Source organism: Eschscholzia californica, unplaced genomic scaffold, assembly GCF_041429995.1.
Source record: "Eschscholzia californica isolate CP2 unplaced genomic scaffold, dmEscCali1.0.p SCAF_2, whole genome shotgun sequence".
NCBI classification, from domain to species: Eukaryota; Viridiplantae; Streptophyta; class Magnoliopsida; order Ranunculales; family Papaveraceae; genus Eschscholzia; species Eschscholzia californica.
This window is the reverse complement of record NW_028238309.1, coordinates 43061057-43079612: the sequence shown is the minus strand read 5'-3', so window position 1 is coordinate 43079612 and position 18556 is coordinate 43061057. Positions and strand designations below refer to the sequence as shown.

The 18556-nt window shown below is 35.5% G+C and overlaps 1 protein-coding gene and 1 non-coding gene across 2 annotated transcripts; one reads left to right on the top strand and one right to left on the bottom strand.

The window, feature by feature from the left end:
• Positions 1-8135: 8135 nt before the first annotated feature.
• On the top strand, positions 8136-10916 carry LOC147558116 (pentatricopeptide (PPR) repeat-containing protein). Its single transcript, XM_086659655.1, has one exon. It carries the CDS (start codon positions 8264-8266, stop codon positions 10748-10750), a length of 2487 nt encoding a protein of 828 aa, XP_086515781.1. The 5' UTR covers positions 8136-8263; the 3' UTR covers positions 10751-10916.
• Positions 10917-11214: 298 nt separating this feature from the next.
• Positions 11215-11297, bottom strand: TRNAL-UAA (transfer RNA leucine (anticodon UAA)). Its single transcript has one exon. It is a non-coding gene; the product is annotated as a tRNA-Leu (tRNA).
• Between the last annotated feature and the right edge of the window lie 7259 nt (positions 11298-18556).

Genomic DNA, 18556 nt, shown 5'->3' with positions numbered 1-18556 from the left:
TCATTCAAATGAACTTGGGCGGCAACTTTCCTTGAATTGGTCAAGAATTAGATGGTAAAACTTTCAATAAGTCTAGACAGTCCGTCTAAGAGGAACCGCCAGCTGAACCGTGCTGCCTACATGGAGAAAAAAGACAAACCTTCCTTATTAAGTCTCTTGCACTTGCTGTGTAATTAGGAAAGTAATTCTCTCTCCTAAGGTGGATGAGGGAAAAAGACGAGGGAGAAAAGTTTGACTAACGACATCTTTTCCCGTCGTCCACGTTAGGAGAGAGAAAAATAATTTAAAATACTATAATTTTCTCCCTCTCAAGTACACAACAAGTGTAAGAGACTTGACAAAAAAGATTTGTCTTTTTCTCCATGTAGGCTGCAAGGTTCGGCTGGCGGTTCATCTTTAACCGGTAGTCTAGACTTATTGTAAAACTTTTACGGATAAACCAAAAAAAAATCCACTCTTGCCCAAAAATTAGTTGCAGGTCCAAATGTCAGTTTTTTTTTTATTCCCCTCTTGCCCTTGGACGGGACATGCTGACGTTTTCCTGAAAAAAAAAATGTCTGGTAAATAAAATAATTTACCAGTACACGAAAAATTCAAAGTTTCAAAATTTTTTGAAAATAAATTTCAAATTCACGCCCAGCAAACTATCTCTTCTCGGTAAATAAAATAATTTCCCGTACACAAAAAATTCCAATTTTCAAATTTTTTTGAAATTTTTAAACGAAATATTTTTTTCGAAATTTTGAAATTTTTTTGAAATTTTCAAACGAAATTTCAAATTCCCGGCCAAATTTTCAAATTTTTTTGAAAATTTTAAATTCCCGCCCAGCAAAAGTGTCTAGTACAGAAAAAATTTCCAGTAAATAAAATAATTTCCCAGTCACAAAATCTTTTTTTCGAAGTTTTGAAATTTTCAAACGAAATTTCAAATTCCCGCCCAAATTTACAAATTTTTTTACGAAATTTCAAATTCCCGCCCAGCAAAAATGTCTAGTACAGAAAAAAATTTCCAGTAAATAAAATAATTTCCCGAAAAAAATTTCGTTTCATGGGAATTTTTCGGTGGCAGTTCCGTAAATTTCTGAACAGTACACATTCTGATGGACGGGTTGTCAAATTATTTTTCAGAAAAAAAAATCGTTTCCCGAGAAATTTCGATGGCAATTTTGTAATTTTCAATGGCAATTTTGTAATTTTCGATGGCATGAACGGTAAATACTTTATTTTCTAAGGGCCCTTTACGTAATTTTGACCCCCAAACTGACACATTGGACCTCCCTTTCATTTTTAGGCAACTTTGGGTGGGATTTTCATTTTGGTCCCCTTTTTGGACCAATGGCCCAATACCTCAACTTTTATTTGATTTTGCAGCAAAATTATCTCCTCAAGTGATTCTGAGTTCGCTGAAGTTAACCATACAGTTCCGAGAAATGCTAAATGTACAAAGGATTTTTGACAAAATCCTTACAGTGTCACACGGGTTACAAAACGGTCTAGATTAAAGTCAAACTTTGAAATAACTTTGTTCTTTAGTGAAAGTGAGTCATTAAGTCGAGGATTTTGTCATTGCGGCACTCCCCGTCAGTTTTTCGTATTGGAATTTCAAGTCCATAGCCTACTAGCAACATGCCAACATGAAAGAGCTCTGATAAACCCTTTTCTTCTACTATGATAGGCCAAGTCAGGGCGGCCCAAGCATTTGGGGACCCCAAGCGAAACTAAAATTTGGGGCCCTAATATAGCGCATATTGGAAAAAACAAATAAATTCCTAATAATGGTTCAAAGAGGGGTCAAACTCTTAACTTCTTACATAAACTCATGCTCTTATCCACTAAGCCACAACTTTATTTAAATCTATTTGAAACATAATTATTATTTCGAAAATATCATACAAAATTTGAAATTTGAGGTCTTTAACTACGTTGGGGTCCAAAGCGACCGCTTTGGTCCCAGGCTGCCACTGAGCGAAGCCAATATCTGGTATTTTAACATGTATCATTTGATGAAGATAACAAAGCTCAGAAAGCTTCCATGTAAATCAATCTATATGTCTAGCCATATACATATATGAGATGTTTATTTATATGAGAAGAATCAATATATATTGAAGGCATGGAACAGGTCGATCTAGTAGGAAGGATTCGATTAGTTGGTAATGTATAGTATATTGATTTTTTTTTTTTGAGTTAAACCAGAAATTTCATTCATATGTAGGAATTCAATCCAGTACATTACATGGTTTTGAGACTTTTGACTACTTTGAACACAACATGAGATTTAGAAAAGTAAATTACAACATGACACTTACAAAAGTGAAGTACAACATGAAGCTAAAGGAGTACAACATTACAAGAACAAAATGAAAAGATCCTCAAAATCACAAAATAAAAAGATCCTAAAGATCACAAATGAGAAAACCCTAAAGATCTTAAACTTTATTATACTTAAAAAATGTCAAATGTAAGGTAGAGAGTGGGAACGGTCTCACATTGTACGTACCAAATGTACTCTCATAACCAAGAATCTAACAGTTGGCGTTTTCTACTCGTTACTAATTAGTTTTGAGTTGATCGAACGTAATAGATAAGATAAACACCGTAAATTGGGATTTTGGTAAGCATATAGAGTAAATTTTTTTGTATTTCTACGAGTTAAAATAAGACATTTAAGAAAGAAATAAAAGACTAATTAATAAGACTCCCCTTTTTGTGGTCTGCAAAGGCACCATTTGTTGGAAATACGTTTTGTTAGGTTGAGAGTACGTTTTGTTATTAGTGATTACTAGGTTTCCTCCCCGTCCTACGGACGGGGAAGATCCCTCTTGGCTAACGCCTGAGAAAATAAATAAATTTAAATTAGAACGTTCTTGGAAAGAGAATAAAGAAGATAATGGAGAATAAATAGGGAGAGATATTAACCAACAGTTGTAAATCTGACTGAAAATGGTGAGGGAGAGAAATACGCGGGAAGGAAGTTAAATGGGAGAGAAATACGTGTGAAGTTAAATGGTGAGGGAGAGAAATACGTGGATAGTTATGTAGGGATATCCTAACCACTTTTGGTCGTTTTATACTATTACCCTTCTATTTTGAAGGGATTTACACGAAAAGGGATTTTATAACAACCATTAGATGTGATCTTTATGAAAATCCCAATAAAAATAGACGGTCAGACTTATCCCCTGGATAACCGACTGAGCTGTTTTAATAAGGACTTAGGGATTTACACGTAAAGAGTAGGTCGGATTGCTAAATGATTTATCTATAATCTTCTTTGAATAAGGACTTAAAATAATGAAATAAATAACTATTATTGATTATAATCTATGCCAAAAGTTTCAAAGTCACAAGAATAAGATCACACCTTTAAGTCTTTTTTTTTTGTTGAAAAGATCACACCTAAGTCTGTCGTATGTTAAAAACACTATCCAAGCACGCAAAATATGTGGTACGCCATAGAAATTGTGGTCCCAAGATTAGATGGTGTCGTAATGGAGACAAGGACTCGCGCTTGGCCTTTGGGGTCATAGAAAAGGGTAAAGTTGGGTTAGGTTTTCAATCAATTACAACATGTAATATTATTTCCAAAAAAGAATTCATTTATGTAAAATATTGAGATGATCTATTCTCATTCCTTTTCTTATTTTCCAATTATGCCCATTATCAACCAATTTCATAACTTGAGGTATCATTAGGTTTTTTTTAATCTCTAAATGATCTATTCTCATTCCTTTTCTTATTTTCCAATTCCTAAGTGACAAATCAAAATTTCGTTGTATTTGGAAATCCATCATTTATTAATTTATTTAAGGATAGAAATAAAAGTGGATCAGTGGATGAATTTTAACATACTTTTTAGAGTCTTTTGGATGATGAATGTCCTCTAAGCAGTTTCACAGCAATTACGAATATATTTCTTCTTTGTGACGTAACTAAACCATACATCAATTTATCTATATATGAGAATTTATCAGTTTTTCTTATTTTAGCCTACGTTCTATAAAAGAACATATCTTGAGTTTTTCGTTTCATCACACCGTACATCAATTAGGGTCCAGATACACCTTAAAAGTGGAAAATGCGTTGCACAGTTATGGATCTTGATCAAAACTCTATTTTACATTAATGGTCTGAACTTTTCAAGATTCAGTATCGACAACAATTTTGGTTTCAATAATTTCACTTCACCCACTTCCTATTTTTCCTATATCAATTCTATTGGTATTTTATCTTCACTAAAGTCTCTGCATTATGAGTAAAACTCATTTGGGTGTGTGATCACATATACATTTCTCTCTTAGAGAGACCAAAGTTCGAATCTTACTACTTCTAACAAAAGAAAAACTTTTATACTATTATATATATATGATGTCTATTCTACTCATATAATCATGTATTTAAAAGAAATGAAGGGTAATTTGGAATTTTGGACTAGATTGATAGGGAGGTTCTCAAATCTCACGTCTTGATCAACCCTTTAACGTTGCCGCTTATTGAAGTTTCTTGGTCAACCCTGCGACTTGCAACTTTATTTTTTATTTTTTTGTTGAAAGGCGGCGTTGCAACTTATGGAACTTTCGAAGAAAACGCGTTTGGAAGGAAATGTCTACATCATTAATTAATCACACATAGAGTACCATTATAAATTCACACTCAAACAAAAAAGAAGAAACAGATTAAAAACAGAAGAGTATTTGGTTGATAAATTGGGTTGAGAAAACAAGGAGGATAACAATGGAGCTCTACTGTTAGTTTGGTAACATTGATGTCTCTTTGGTTATATTTGGGTGCAATTTTGCTTAAATTTAGAAACTCCATGGCTGGCAAAATGTTTGAGAAACTTGGGTTTTGTTTGATTGTTATAGCCTTCTATTGGGCTACTTCCACTGCAGTTGGACCAAACAGCATCATCCAGTTCCTGATCTGGCCCATGGCTGCTCTTAATTTACTTGTTCTTGTTTTCACTTCTGGGGGTAGTTCCACTAATGAGGCCAAGATGTTACAATCCCTTGTCAAATCATGAACTCCTGCTCCCGCACCGGAATATGCTATTGATACAGGCGGCGGCGGCCGAGGAGGCGGGGTATTTCCGATAGAAGTGAAACTGTGAATTTGACAACACTATTATCTAATTAAGCTTGTTCGTTTTTATTTTATTTTATTTTACAATGTTTGCTTTCTTGTTTGATTTCGGTTAGTAATTGTTTATTCGAGCAGTTGGTGGTTTGGAATATAAAAAGAAGTTTTTGTAGTTGTGATAGTGTTTGTGGTGGTGTTGGTCGTTGGGACGAGAGGATGAAGAACGAAGAACAAAGGGGGAGAAACTAAACTTTCAGAAAGGAGATGGAATTAAAATTAGGAAAAAAGTAAAGAAAAACACATTTGACAATGCCTCAAAAGTAAAATAGCCAGAAAAAGAAACGAAGGGGCTAGAATTAAAATTACTAAATTAACTCCCTTTATAAAACCAAGCAGGAACTCTTTTTTTTTTTTGCAAAAGAGCAAGCCAAAATTGACCACTAAATTCGTAAAATTGAACCCACACCAAGGAATGGTCCTCACCGTCTCCGCAAGAATTATGTCGTATTCCAGATTGATTTGAAAGAAAAATCTAAAGAAAAGGCCACGGCTTGGACATGGCCGTGTCTGTGAATTTAGGGACTCAGTGCAAAAAATTAATTTGGGCCCTTCGTATAATCAAAATATAAAAAAATTACATACAAAATGATAACGGATTCAAAATAATTTGACTTAGACAATTGAAAAAATTTAGTATGGTGATACTGATGCAATTATTTGCACTTCAATATAAATTTGTAGATGCACTCATAAAGAACACATTACCAATACACCTGTAGTAATTTGTAAGAACGACTTAAATAAGATAATGAAAAAATTATTGTATCCACAAATTTATAAAAAAAGAAAATCAAAATATTGTTCATTAAGGGACTAAGCCCTTTTTTAGTATCTACCAAAGAGATGAGTCCTTATTTTCTGGTAAACAAAAGGAGAGAATAAGCCATTTTTTAGTATTTAGGAAAAAGATGACTCATGATTTCCAGGTAAGGAAATGAGAGGATAAAAATAGAAGTTAAAAAAAAGGTACCCCAAAAAGTAACTAGAGAGAAAAAGTAATAATAAAGAGAGAAGAAAGTAAAGAGAGAAAGAGCAAATGAGCAATGCGTCATACTTGGAGAGTGGGCGCCTTCTTATCTAAATATACCCTAACGTTCTTTTTTGTGTTTGACTTTTTCAAACTTCTTTTTTTTTTTCTAAATTGAAAATGGAATGGCAATTACAAGATTTTGGGGCCACTTTGGTGGGGTGCCAGTGCGCGCCCTGCATGCACTGGGCACCGCACCGACTTGGCTTGGAGAACGAAAGAAAAAATTTTGGGGCATAAATAATTAGTCAATAAATATTGATTTAAAGGGCACATTCTTCTTTTAATCCAAAAATTGACTTGATCAAACATTGCCACCTAATTTTCATTTTCTCTCTTTTTTTCTGAACTCTGAACTCTCCCTCTCCCTGAACTCCAAACTCTCTCTCGCTTTCCCTTTCCCTGAATTGTGTGTTTGTCTTTTCTCACAAAACACTTTCATTACCTACATTCGTTCTTGCCAATGGTGATATTGATGATGGTATCACCCATCGAGTTATCTTAACTGGTTTCGCCCGCGCAATAGTCGAATTAATAAACAATCAAAGATAGATTTACTAACAACCCGACACGTTCCGATAAAAAATGATCATAATACCTGATGATGCATAAAATGTCCAGACGTTGACTAACGTCGGAAGAGTCAAGATCAGACCTGAAGTCCATCAGGTTAACCCGGCTTAAGGTAACATGTCAGTTGAACCCTTGACGATCCGTCACGAACTTCCCTAACTAGAAGGTCGGCTAGAGGAAACCATCCCTGTAACGCCTTTGGTATGAACGGATCAGCCCTGCGGTTTCTAAATGAATGAGGAGGGTCCACGTAGGTTCGGTCGATGCCCTACGCCCAGAACTAGGAAGGCAAAGCGCACCAGCAACCTACCGACTTAATCCCAGAATCTCCACAGAGATCTCAGTCGGTTACAGATCTCTAAGTGTATAAGCAAGTTTGGACTTCACGCGTCCAAAGAAGGAAATTTCTCCCCAAAGATCTATCACATCCGCAGGATATCTATGAAAGATCCTTAAATTTAGGAACTTTCATCTATCCTGAATACGAGATAAACACAAAGGGAAAACTTCCCTCCACGGCAATCACCGCCGCCTCTTAAGCCTATAAAAGGCCCCCAACTCGTCCTTCAAAGGACACGATCTCTAAACCCTAAAAGATCACAAGAAACTCTGAGTTCTCACAACTCACCCCAAAAGGGTCAATCAATATTCATTCTTTTACTGCAAACACCCTGACTGTCTTGAGCGTCAGAGCGATTTTCGAACCCTTTGCCGGTTTTTCCCCCTTTGGGAACAGACGAACATGAGCAGTGGGCAGGAGCAAGGAGTAAGGAGCAGGAGCAAGGAGTTAGGAACAGGTGCAAAGAGCGAGGATTATGAGCAAAGAAGCAGAGAATCAGAACTGGAGGCAGAAACACTCGGCATAATCTAACTTGACTTAACAGAATATTCACCATAACGGAGGTTGTCATGCATCAACTCCCTGTTTCATGTTCATATAACGGAAGACCATTTTTTGACATCAGCAATATCCATACCGACAGGTTTCCAACTTACGAACGTCTTCGCCCTTCTGCACACAATGACAAGCATTTTGTTTAGTTAGAAACACGTAACAACATAAATAATGTCCAAGTTCCAACCATCCATTATTCGGGGCTATTCTCTTTTGTATCTTCCACTCGTTTCGAAACAGAGTTCATCTTCATTATAACGGTTTCCTTTACCGCTCTGATTAATATGGACATCAGTGTGGTCATACCTTCGAATATGCATCGATTTTGTTCTTTTGAAATGTGATAGATGTAACCATTGAACACCAGGCGGCCCAATTGTGCCCCAATGGACTTACCTCTCAAATGACTTGTTTAGCAGATTTGGTAATATTGGGCTTTCAGTTGGATCCAGTAGTCAGCCCAAAATTTAAATGGGTTAGCTTCTCATACAGCCCATTTAAATCAGTCCAAACTTTCTGCATAGAAAATTGTAAGTACGATATTTCTTCAACCTGAGTTGAAGTTATGAATTAAAACAGTTGGGGTTTAACTCGTCGCCGCCGACGACAACTACCGGAAAATTGAGAAAATGGCTAAACAACTTCTCCGATTGTTTACTTCAAACGTCCGAAACCCTCATACTCACGCTCAAGTTCCTCTCCATAGATTCCTCTGCTCTCAATCTCTAAATGAGAAGTTCCAACAACGTGAAGAAGAAGAAGAAGAAGAAGAAGGAGAAGTGACAACTAACATTGAAGTAAGTGAAATCAAAGAAGAACAATCCCTTAATGAGCAAGTAAGAAAGCTTCGAATTTTTCTACAGGAAGGTCGTTCTGAATCTGCCCAAACCCTAGTTAAATCTTTCCTTCTATCTAAAACCCGAAACCCTAATTCTCCTTCTGAACTATTACGTCTATTTTCTCTTTCTTGTCCAGCTTTAAAACAATCTTTCTCGAATCTTCTTTTCTCAGTATGTGTTGAATTGAAATTGCCTAATGAAGCTACTGAAATTTTCTTGTTAATGAAAAAATATAGAATTGCACCTTCTATTGTTCGTTTGGATCAATTATTAGGAACCCTAGTTTCACTTGGTAAGTACAAGGAAACCCTAGATTTATTTTCTGAAATTGTTGACCTTGGTATTCATCCTGATAAATTTGCTTATAATAAAGCGGTACAATCAGCTGTTAAATTGGGGAATTTGAAAAAAGCTCTAGAATTTATGGAAGAGAGAAGAAAATGGAGACCTGATTCATTTACATATAATGTGGTTCTTTCTGGGTTTTGTAAGGAGAAAAGGATGGAAGATGCAGGAGACTTGTTTGAGAAAATGCTTAAACAAAGAATTAGACCAAATCAAATTACATATAATACACTGATAGATGGATATATAAAGGTGGGTAATTTGGATAAGGCTTTTAAGATTCGAGATTTGATGAAATCTGATGGTTTTCTTCCAAATATGATTACCTTCAATTCTTTGTTAAGTGGGCTTTTTCGAGCTCAACGAATTGAGCAAGCGAAAGAGTTGTTCGGGGAAATGATAGATCACGGGCTTGTTCCAGATGCATTCACTTATAGCTCTCTTTTCGATGGGCTTTCGAGGTCTGCTAATTATGATGATTTATTGTCTTCATTTGACAGAATGATGGGAGATGGAGTTCAGCTCAATGACTATACTTGTAGCATTCTAATAAATGGTCTATGTAAGGGGGGAAAGATGAAAGAGGCTGAGGTAATCTTGAAGAAACTAAGGGATAATGGATTTGTTCCAACAGGAGTGATATATAACACTGTTGTTGATGGGTATTGTCGAGCTGGTGATGTAAAAGCTGCTCTCTCTACAATTGAACTAATGGAATCCCTTGGATTGAAGGCAAATTGCATTACTTTCAATTCCTTAATTAAGAGGTATTGTGATATGAAGCAGATGTCTGAAGCAGAAGACTTAGTGGAGGAGATGGAGTCGAAGGGAATTCCTCCAAATATCGAAACTTATAACATTTTGATAGATGGGTATGGAGGGAATGATCAGTTCGATAGATGTTTTCAGATTCTTGAAGAAATGGAAAAGAAAGGGCTGAAACCCAATACATCGAGTTATGGTTCTCTAATAAATTGTTTCTCCAAAAGAGGTAAGGTTCTCGAAGCTGAACTTCTTCTTAGTGATATGGCAAGTAGAGATATTCCTTTGAGTGCTCAAATTTATAACATGCTTATCGATGGTTATTGTAAAGGGGGTAAACTGAAAGATGCATTTAGATTGTTTAGTGAAATGGAGGAAAAGAAGATAAAACCTACTCTTGTGACATATAACTCTCTGATAAATGGATTGTGCAAAGAAGGAAATGTATCACAAGCAGAAGAATTAGCAAACGACATTGCGAGGAATGGTGCAAAACTTGATGTGATTACATATAACTCTTTAATTTACGGGTATTGCCAATTTGGAAACCCCCAAAAAGCTTTAGAGCTGTACAAAAAGATGAAAGAATCGGGTCTTAAACCTACCTTGATTACTTATCATTCTCTTATTAGTGGTCTTGGTGGTGAAGGAACCGTTCAAGAAGTAGAGAAGTTGTATCAAGAAATGTTAGAACAAAATCTTGCTCTTGATAGACTCGTGTATAATGCAATTATTCGTTGTTATGCAAAATACGGAAACGTGCAGAAATCATTTGATCTTTACCAAGAAATGTTGGATAAGGGGATTACTCCCGACAGCACAACTTATAATAGCTTAATCATGGGGCACTTAAGGGAAGGGAGGATAGATGAAGCTAACAAGTCATTTGAAGATATGAAAGCAAAAGAGCTAAGTCCTAATGCTTTTACTTATAGTTCATTAGTTGAAGGTCACTGCAAGTTGGAGGATTTTGCAGGAGCTTCTGTTTGGTTTAGAGAAATGTTAGATGAAGGTTTCATTCCTCACATTTATACTTGTAGTGTATTCATTCAGGGTCTGAGAAAAGAGGGTAGGTTGCAGGAAGCCGAACTTCTCTGCCACGAATTGGCAGAGAAAGGAGTTTCCGAATGGACTGTTGATGATGATCCTGCCATTGCAAAAACTTTGTGAGGTGATGGCAACAACATAGAAAAGAGAATATGTATTAAATTTTGAAATTGGTTTTTGATGAGCTCCAATTATTATTCAATTGTTGTAAATCTAATTTGTAATCATATTGTTTTTTTGCTCATTTGAGAGAAATTCAAGGAAATAAAACATTTTCAACAGAAAAAAAGTAAGACATGGATTGTTGTTATAGCCTAATAGGTCGTTGATTCGTTTCTTCAGAGGGTTTGTAGAGGCTACATAGTTGGATTAGAACCTTATAGATTACGAGTTTAATAGGAGACTCGCTCGACAAAAGGACCACTCTAAGGTTATACTTTCGTATCTATCAATATCTAATCCAATTCAAAACTGAACTACTAACAGTTTGGGAGTAAGAGATATCATAACAGTTCATAAGACAAAAGTTGACAAATTGAAGCTTTTAGCAAAATATTAACAATGAAGAGAAAAAGGAAAAATCAAAATGCTGGCTATGGGGTTCGAACCCATGCGCACTTATGTGCAGAAGATCTTAAGTCTTCCCCCTTAACCACTCGGGCAAACCAGCTCTGTTGTCCAACTTACCTTCCTTTCACTTTAACAAGAAATGTTGCTGTACGTGCTCGGGTATTATGACCCTTAGCTGCCGGATTTTGGTTCACTCAGATTGATTTTATTTGACCCACACACACTCTTGGCAGTAGGGGTGTCAACAGGTCGGTTCCTGTTCAGATATCTAACTACCCAGAACCGGAACCTATTAACTGCAACGGTTTCGGTTCTTGACGGTTCCGGTAACTCAATAGAAGATTACCTTGGGTACCACCGAATATATAATTATTTTCTTTTATATTATTTCGGGTACCCGTTATCCGCCGCATATCCGACGGATATACCTGATTAGGACCCGCTTCCTACTCGGGTCCAATCGGGTATATCCCTTTAGGACCCAATTTGGCTAATGGGTCTAAAATATAGATCCAAAACCGACCCATTAAGATTCGGTCTGATTCGGTTCTCGGGTAACCGGGTACCCATTGTCGTCCCTTCTTGGTACATAGTTTTGATAGGTTTTCTGCACCCCATCTCTCTTTCACTCTCGCACTCTCTGTCTCGCTTACTTCTCCCCCCCTCTCTAACTTCTCTCTCTATAACTTGTATCTTTCTCGCTCTAACTTTTTACTTTTTAAGATTTGTCAGACAGGTTTCATCCAGATGCCTTATGAACTTTCGGGGCGTCCTCCCCGAAAGTTTTTGAGGGTGTCGATTCAACCCCATAGTTTTTGTTCGCAATATGGTTAACCTGACAACCTTCAAGAACTTTCGATTGGTAAACATGAGTTCCTCAGGTTCTTTGATCAAACAGTGAGGTTGTCATTCTTGTTCTTGTTTTCTTCATTCTTAAGTTTTTATTTAAAGTTTATAAGGGTTTATTGGTTTTGTTTAAGTACTAGATGTGGGACTAACTTTAACTAGTTCATATCTCCCGCTTTATAACTCAAACTTTAAATGTTAATATCTCATGCATATGGAATTTGTTTTATGCAATCTTTTGTCGAAATCCAAGCCCTCAGACACGAATTCAACGCTGCATGTCTCGAGTTGTTTCGATGATATGAAAAAAACGTCTTCGGCGTTTTTGGGTCAGATTCCAACAATCCTCCCACATGAATGGATATTAACTTTGTTTCTTTCTTTCTTTCTTTTGAAGATTATCCAGATATACTTAAGGTTTATTAGGCCGATCCTGACAAAGTTTATATGCGGAAGTTCACTGCAACGGGAAAGATAACTTTTGGCTTTAAATCTTCCCACGTGAATAGTTCTTGGATTTAAAGGGACTTCAATGAACGTTATTTCGTCTGGAGCTGAATCATATGATCTATAAACCTGTGCAATAACTACCACACAGTCAATTTCTTACTTACTTAAGTTCTCGGTTGTGTTCATTTCAGTCTTGAACATTCTCAGGTTTTGTGTGTGCTTTAGAGAAGTCGACCATTACGATCTTACCACATAACCGACATCAATTCACACAGTGACGGATTTATGTGGGGGTGAGGGTAGGCTATAGCCTCCCCTCAAACCCCACAAAAGTTGAAAGGAATTTAGAACTAGCTCACATCCCCTCCGTGTAACAATAAGAGTTGTGACGTTCCTAAGCTAATCACAAGATTGGATGTAGCTCAGTTGCAAAGAGCTGGAGTTATGAATTTGGTTTGCTCCCATATATCATGGGTTCGAAATCCTTAGCTGTATTTTTTATCAATGTTTTCTTTTCTAAGACCTTTTTAACCTTGTTTTTTTTCATTGGTTTTTGTAGCCAAAAGTTTTAATCTCAAAATTTAATACTCCCTCTGTCCCAAATTAAGTCCCATATTGGGAATCCGACTTATTTCATATTTTCTCTTCTTCCATGTTTGCCCTTATTTATTTGATAACTTTTCTTGAAGTAATTCAAAGATTACCATTTTTCTAGAAATACATGTAACCATATTAATTTCTCACTTGATCAATCCAAAATAATGGATTTGTTCATTGGAAAAACAAGTTTTTGTATTGGAAATAATCAAATGTCTTAATTAACTTAATTAATGCACCATATATTGAAAACGTATAAGAAAGGGTATTTATGGAAAAGTAAGTGATTTTATGTGATATATAAGGAATGGGACTCTTAATTTGAGACATCTAAAAAAGGAATAGTGGACTCTTAATTTGAGATGGAGGGAGTAGGTTCAGGTGTGTCATAAAAGTTTAGGTATTGTTATCATAGTCTCGTTGGCATATTTTTCAAAGTTTTGCGTTCAAAGTATTTGTCATTATATGTAAATATCATATTGAATGATTTGGTTGAGCTAATGATTCGTATTATCGCCAAATTTACGATTGTAAATCGTGAATTCTAGCTAAGCTCACTCAGGAAACTCATTGCTTAATTTAAAATTGATGTAAAACTATGAAAAACGTCTCACTTGGGAAACTCATTGTTTAAATAGATTACAAGTTATCAAGGACAAAAATATGATTTTCTAAGTAAAAATATTATTTCTCAATAAAAAAAATAAAAAATAAAAAAAATATTATAAATATTTGTTTCTAAGTTAAAAATGCAACATATAGTATTGAAGATTTAAAGTTATCGTTGAACTCTTTACAAAATTGTCTTCTTTTTTTCACTTTAGCCTCCCCTAAACATTAATCCAGAATCCGCCACCGTTCACACACATATAGGTAATCCTTCGAAAGGTATCCTGCTATACCCCGTTAGAAATATGTCTAATTCTTAGGATTGACTAAAAGCACAATGCTTATCCTTACTCTTTGCAGGGTACAATGATTCATCCTAGGAATGAGGAAGAGATAAATCCCTTTCAATGTTACTGTCGAGTTAGTATATAACTTCAGTTTCCCATTGAACCTAGATCTTGAGATTTTCATTCAGTTAGGTTGGGTTTCTGTTTTGACTTCCCTCATTTCCTTTAATCCCCTTGATGAAGCAACCACTATCTCTTTAGGTAGCCCATTTATAAACGAATCCCCTATGTTATCCTTCGACTTGACATAATCTACAGTTATAACTTCTCAAAGTAGTTGCTTTACGAATGATGTCTGCGACGAATATGTCGAGACTTACCGTTATACATTTGACTATGTGTCTTTGCAATAGATGTTCTTTTGTCACATTCTATTTTCATTGTAGGCACTGGTTTGGCCCATACTAGAAACTTTTTTAAATGATATTCAAGATAAGCATGTTCTAGAAAAATTAATAGAATTAGAGGAACTATTCATAAATCGACTTCTGGATCTGCTCAAGAGATAGGGCCAAGATACTTTGATTTATTACGTTTTAGCAAACATGGTCGTATGTTTGTTTATGTCGTACATGATGCTAATTTGAATTAGTGAATTTTTTTTTCGTTATTTGTATGATTAACACATTAATATAGTTATCATTATTTATTCAACAAGTTCGATTGATTGATACGAGTTGATTTTCTATTACGATGAGTTGACGAAACAATAGTTATATCCTTTAGGAAGTGTCACAACCACTCTGCCTCTTTCGCTTCGTTATCTAGAGCAATGAACTTTGAGACCATTGTCGATCGACTATGCACGTCTACTTCGAGGATTTCTAAGATACGATGACCCCACCTAATGTGAATACATATACACTAGTTGATTTAGTATCATCTGTATTTGAGATCCAATTTGCATCGCAATATCCTTCTAATACCTCTGGATATAAAGAGTAATTGAGCTCATATCCTTTTGTCTCTCTCGGATACCTTAGTACTCGTACCATAACAACATATGTTGATTTCCTGTGTACCTACTTAATTTTTTTAATCGCGTATGCTATGTCTGGTCTAGTACAATTCATTAAGTACATTAGACTTCAGATAATCCTTGAGTATTCCAGTTGTTTTATTCATTGACTTGTATTTTTTACCAATTGTATACTTGGGCCTATCGGTGTACTTACAATTTTTATTAAATTTTTCTAAGATTTTCTCAACCTAGAGAAATTGAGATAAAGTTATCCCATTGGGATTTCTAGAAATTTTAATTCAAAAAATGACTTCTGCTTTACCTCAGTCTCTCACATCGAAATTAGAGAGCTAGTATTTTTTTTTTGTAGCCTTAATGATATCCAAATTATTTCCCATATCATCTACATAAAACATATGATAACACATCCTTTGACAGAGGTCTTAATATAGACACATTTGTCACATTCATTTATTTTGAACCCGTTCAATATTCGTAGTTGGGTAAAACAAACCCTTTAGGTTTTTTTTTTTTTGGAAGGAACAAACCCTTTAGATTGAGTCATATAGATCTCTTCCTTTAAGTGTCCATTCATGAAGGCTAGTTTTACATCCATCTGGTGTATTTCCAGATTATGTATGGGAGTCATGGCTAGCAACACCCGAATCGAGGTAATTCGAGTAATAAAAAGCTAAGGCCGCGGCTTTGGGGAATAAAAGAAATTCTCCGAGGAATAAAGATTTTGTCAATAAATATTGATTCATGGACATATTTTCTTTTTTAGTTCAAAAATTGACATGATCAAACATTGCCTCCTAATCTTCGTCTATCCTCTCTCTCTCTATCTCCATCTCGCTCTCTCCCTCTATCTCTCTCTCTCACTATATATCTATAGATATATGGGGGATCTTTTGAATAGTTCTGCCTCATATTGATTGCAGGTCTGGACGTCTGGTTCATTCTTATTTAGCCCTCTCTAAAACTAAAGATGCTCTATATGTTACCAGGAGGCTATGAAGGCTATGCCACAGTCAGCTCAAACTCTCAAACTAGTCGGTGATGTACATGCCAGCCATCCTGTTTGAAGGAAAAGGTAACCTTAGTCTAAGTGAATACCAGGGGCGTGGGTAAAGGGGTGCATCCGGTGCGGTCGCACCGGGCCCCACTTTACCCAGGGGCCCCTTTATACCCAATAGGTAATGCTAAGTATTCCAAAAAAAAAGTTACTATCCTCATTGGGAATGTACATCTAGCAGCAGCTTTATACTGGTTAGGACTTTAATTGTGTAACTTTCTAACTTTTTCTTTACCTCATTATTAAATGTTTTTCTCTCTCTCTCACTTTTGTCCTTTTTTTATCTAATGACCGTTGGACATTCCTTTTCTTTGACTCTTTCTATCTTTCTAACTTACTTCTTTATTAATTCTCTCAAACTAGTTACATCCCATTAAATGTGGTGTACTATTTATATATCTTCCATGTTTGTTCTTTCCTTATCTTTTTTTTATCTCATCTCATCAGAGAACTCAAGTAAAGTAGATCATCTCATATCCATATTTTATTGATTTTCTTTTTCCTAAATTTCAATTTCAAGTGATCAAGTCAAGACAATTTTCTTATTTCTTTAGAATTGACAAAGTAGTGAATCATAAGTCTTCCATCGCAAAGGTACTCCCGTAATCCCTCACTTATTTTTTATTTTGTATATTTGATTCATTGTTTGTTTAATACTTGAAAGCACTTTTAATTGTTAATTTGCCATATTGTGGGTTAGAACTTAGAAGTTAGAAGATAGATTACAAATATTGCATATTTTTTTTTTATCTTGTAACTACGATTCTATGTTTATTGTCTTGTTGGATAGATAATTTGTTAATTTTGTTTTTCTATCAATTTTTTGCTATGTTTGCTTTGTAGTTTGAATTTATCTAAAATCCGATTTTTCGTTTAATTAAAATGTTTAAAAATTTATTTTCAATTTTTACTTGTGGATTTATTCGATTTATCGATTATAGAACGGAGGGCCCCATACTGCAGTTTCGCACCGGGCCCCCAAATTCTCGGCCACGCCACTGGTGAATACTCAGATAATGTTAAACTCCTGTGTTTGATTTCCATTTTTGGATTTTGTTTATATAAACATGGTTAAGTATGATAAAAACAGGATAACTAGGAAAACTGTTATGTTTTACACTACTTACACTAAGCACGGAAATTTCGGTTCTCTTTAAGCTTTTTTAGTCTCATTGCAAATCTTGATATAAGGAGTTGTTAGAGGTTAGAGAGGAGAAGAGATGAAAAAAAAAACAGGAGAAGAGAGAGAGATAGATAGAGAGAGATCAATAGTGAGAGCGAGAGGGAGTGAACAAAAGCAACAAGAGAGAGAGGGTAAAGTGGGTTAGAGAGGAAAGAGAAGAGGTGGCAATGGTGGTCGGAATGGTGGTAGGAAGTTAGTGGTGGTGAAGGTGATAAAGAAGTTGAATATTAGGGGTTAATGTTTGATCAAGAGAGTTTTTAGACTAAAATAAAATATGCCCCCGAGAATGAATAAAAAAACATGGATTCCCTAGAGAATTTATTCCCCGGAGATTATTCTTTATTCCCCAAAGCCGCGGCCAAAGCTAAGCGTCGAAATAATCTAATCCTTCTCGTTGTCTGAATCCCTTTCCGAAAAATCTAGCCTTGTACTTATCTATCGAGCCATTTGTTTTCATGTTATTTTTGAAAATCCATTTGCATCTCAGAGGTTTGCATCCTCGTGGGAGTTCCACTAACTCCTCATTGTGGTTAACCAATATAGACTCGATTTCACTATTCACGATTTTTTCCAAAAGGGGGCTTCTAGAGTAGCCATGGATTCTAAGTAAATTTGTGGATGATTTTCTTAACATATAAGTTAGAAATCAGGTCCAAAGTCTTTACACACTCTTGCCCTTTTTCCTCTTTGAGGTTCTCTAAGTTCTTGGTGTCTGTCTTCATTAGATTTTTCAACATATTTCCTCTTTTCCTTTTCATCACGTTTTCTCTTTAGTGATTTTCATATACTTTTGTTTTATATAGAGAAATTGATTCAATGAATTCGACATCCCTTTACTCTACGACTGTGTTTACGTGAATGTCTGGTATTACAGTTTTACACACCAAAAATCTATATGCACTACTATTTATTGCATGCCCAATAAAAATACAATCTACTGTTTTTGGCCCAACCTGGACACGTTTTGGAAGTAGCACCATAACCTTCACTAGGCACCCTCACGCTTTTGTGAATTTAAAGGAAAATTTTCTGCCTTTCCACGATTCATATGGTAAATTTCATGTTTTCTTGTGCGAAAGTTTGTTTAGTAAATAATTTGCAGAAAAATAGCTTACCTCAAGCTTTGGGTAAACCATAAATATTAATATAGCATTCATCGTTTCCTTTAAGGTTCGATTTTTCCGCTCTTCTATACCATTTTGTTGTGGTGTGTAAGGTGTTGTTGTTTGATGAATTATGCTATTTTTGACGCAAATTTCAACATGCAGAGATTCGTACTCTCCACCTCGAT

Excerpts from the sequence above, each read along its gene's own strand:
- LOC147558116 (XM_086659655.1), top strand. The coding sequence starts at position 8,264 with ATGGCTAAACAACTTCTCCGATTGTTTACTTCAAACGTCCGAAACCCT.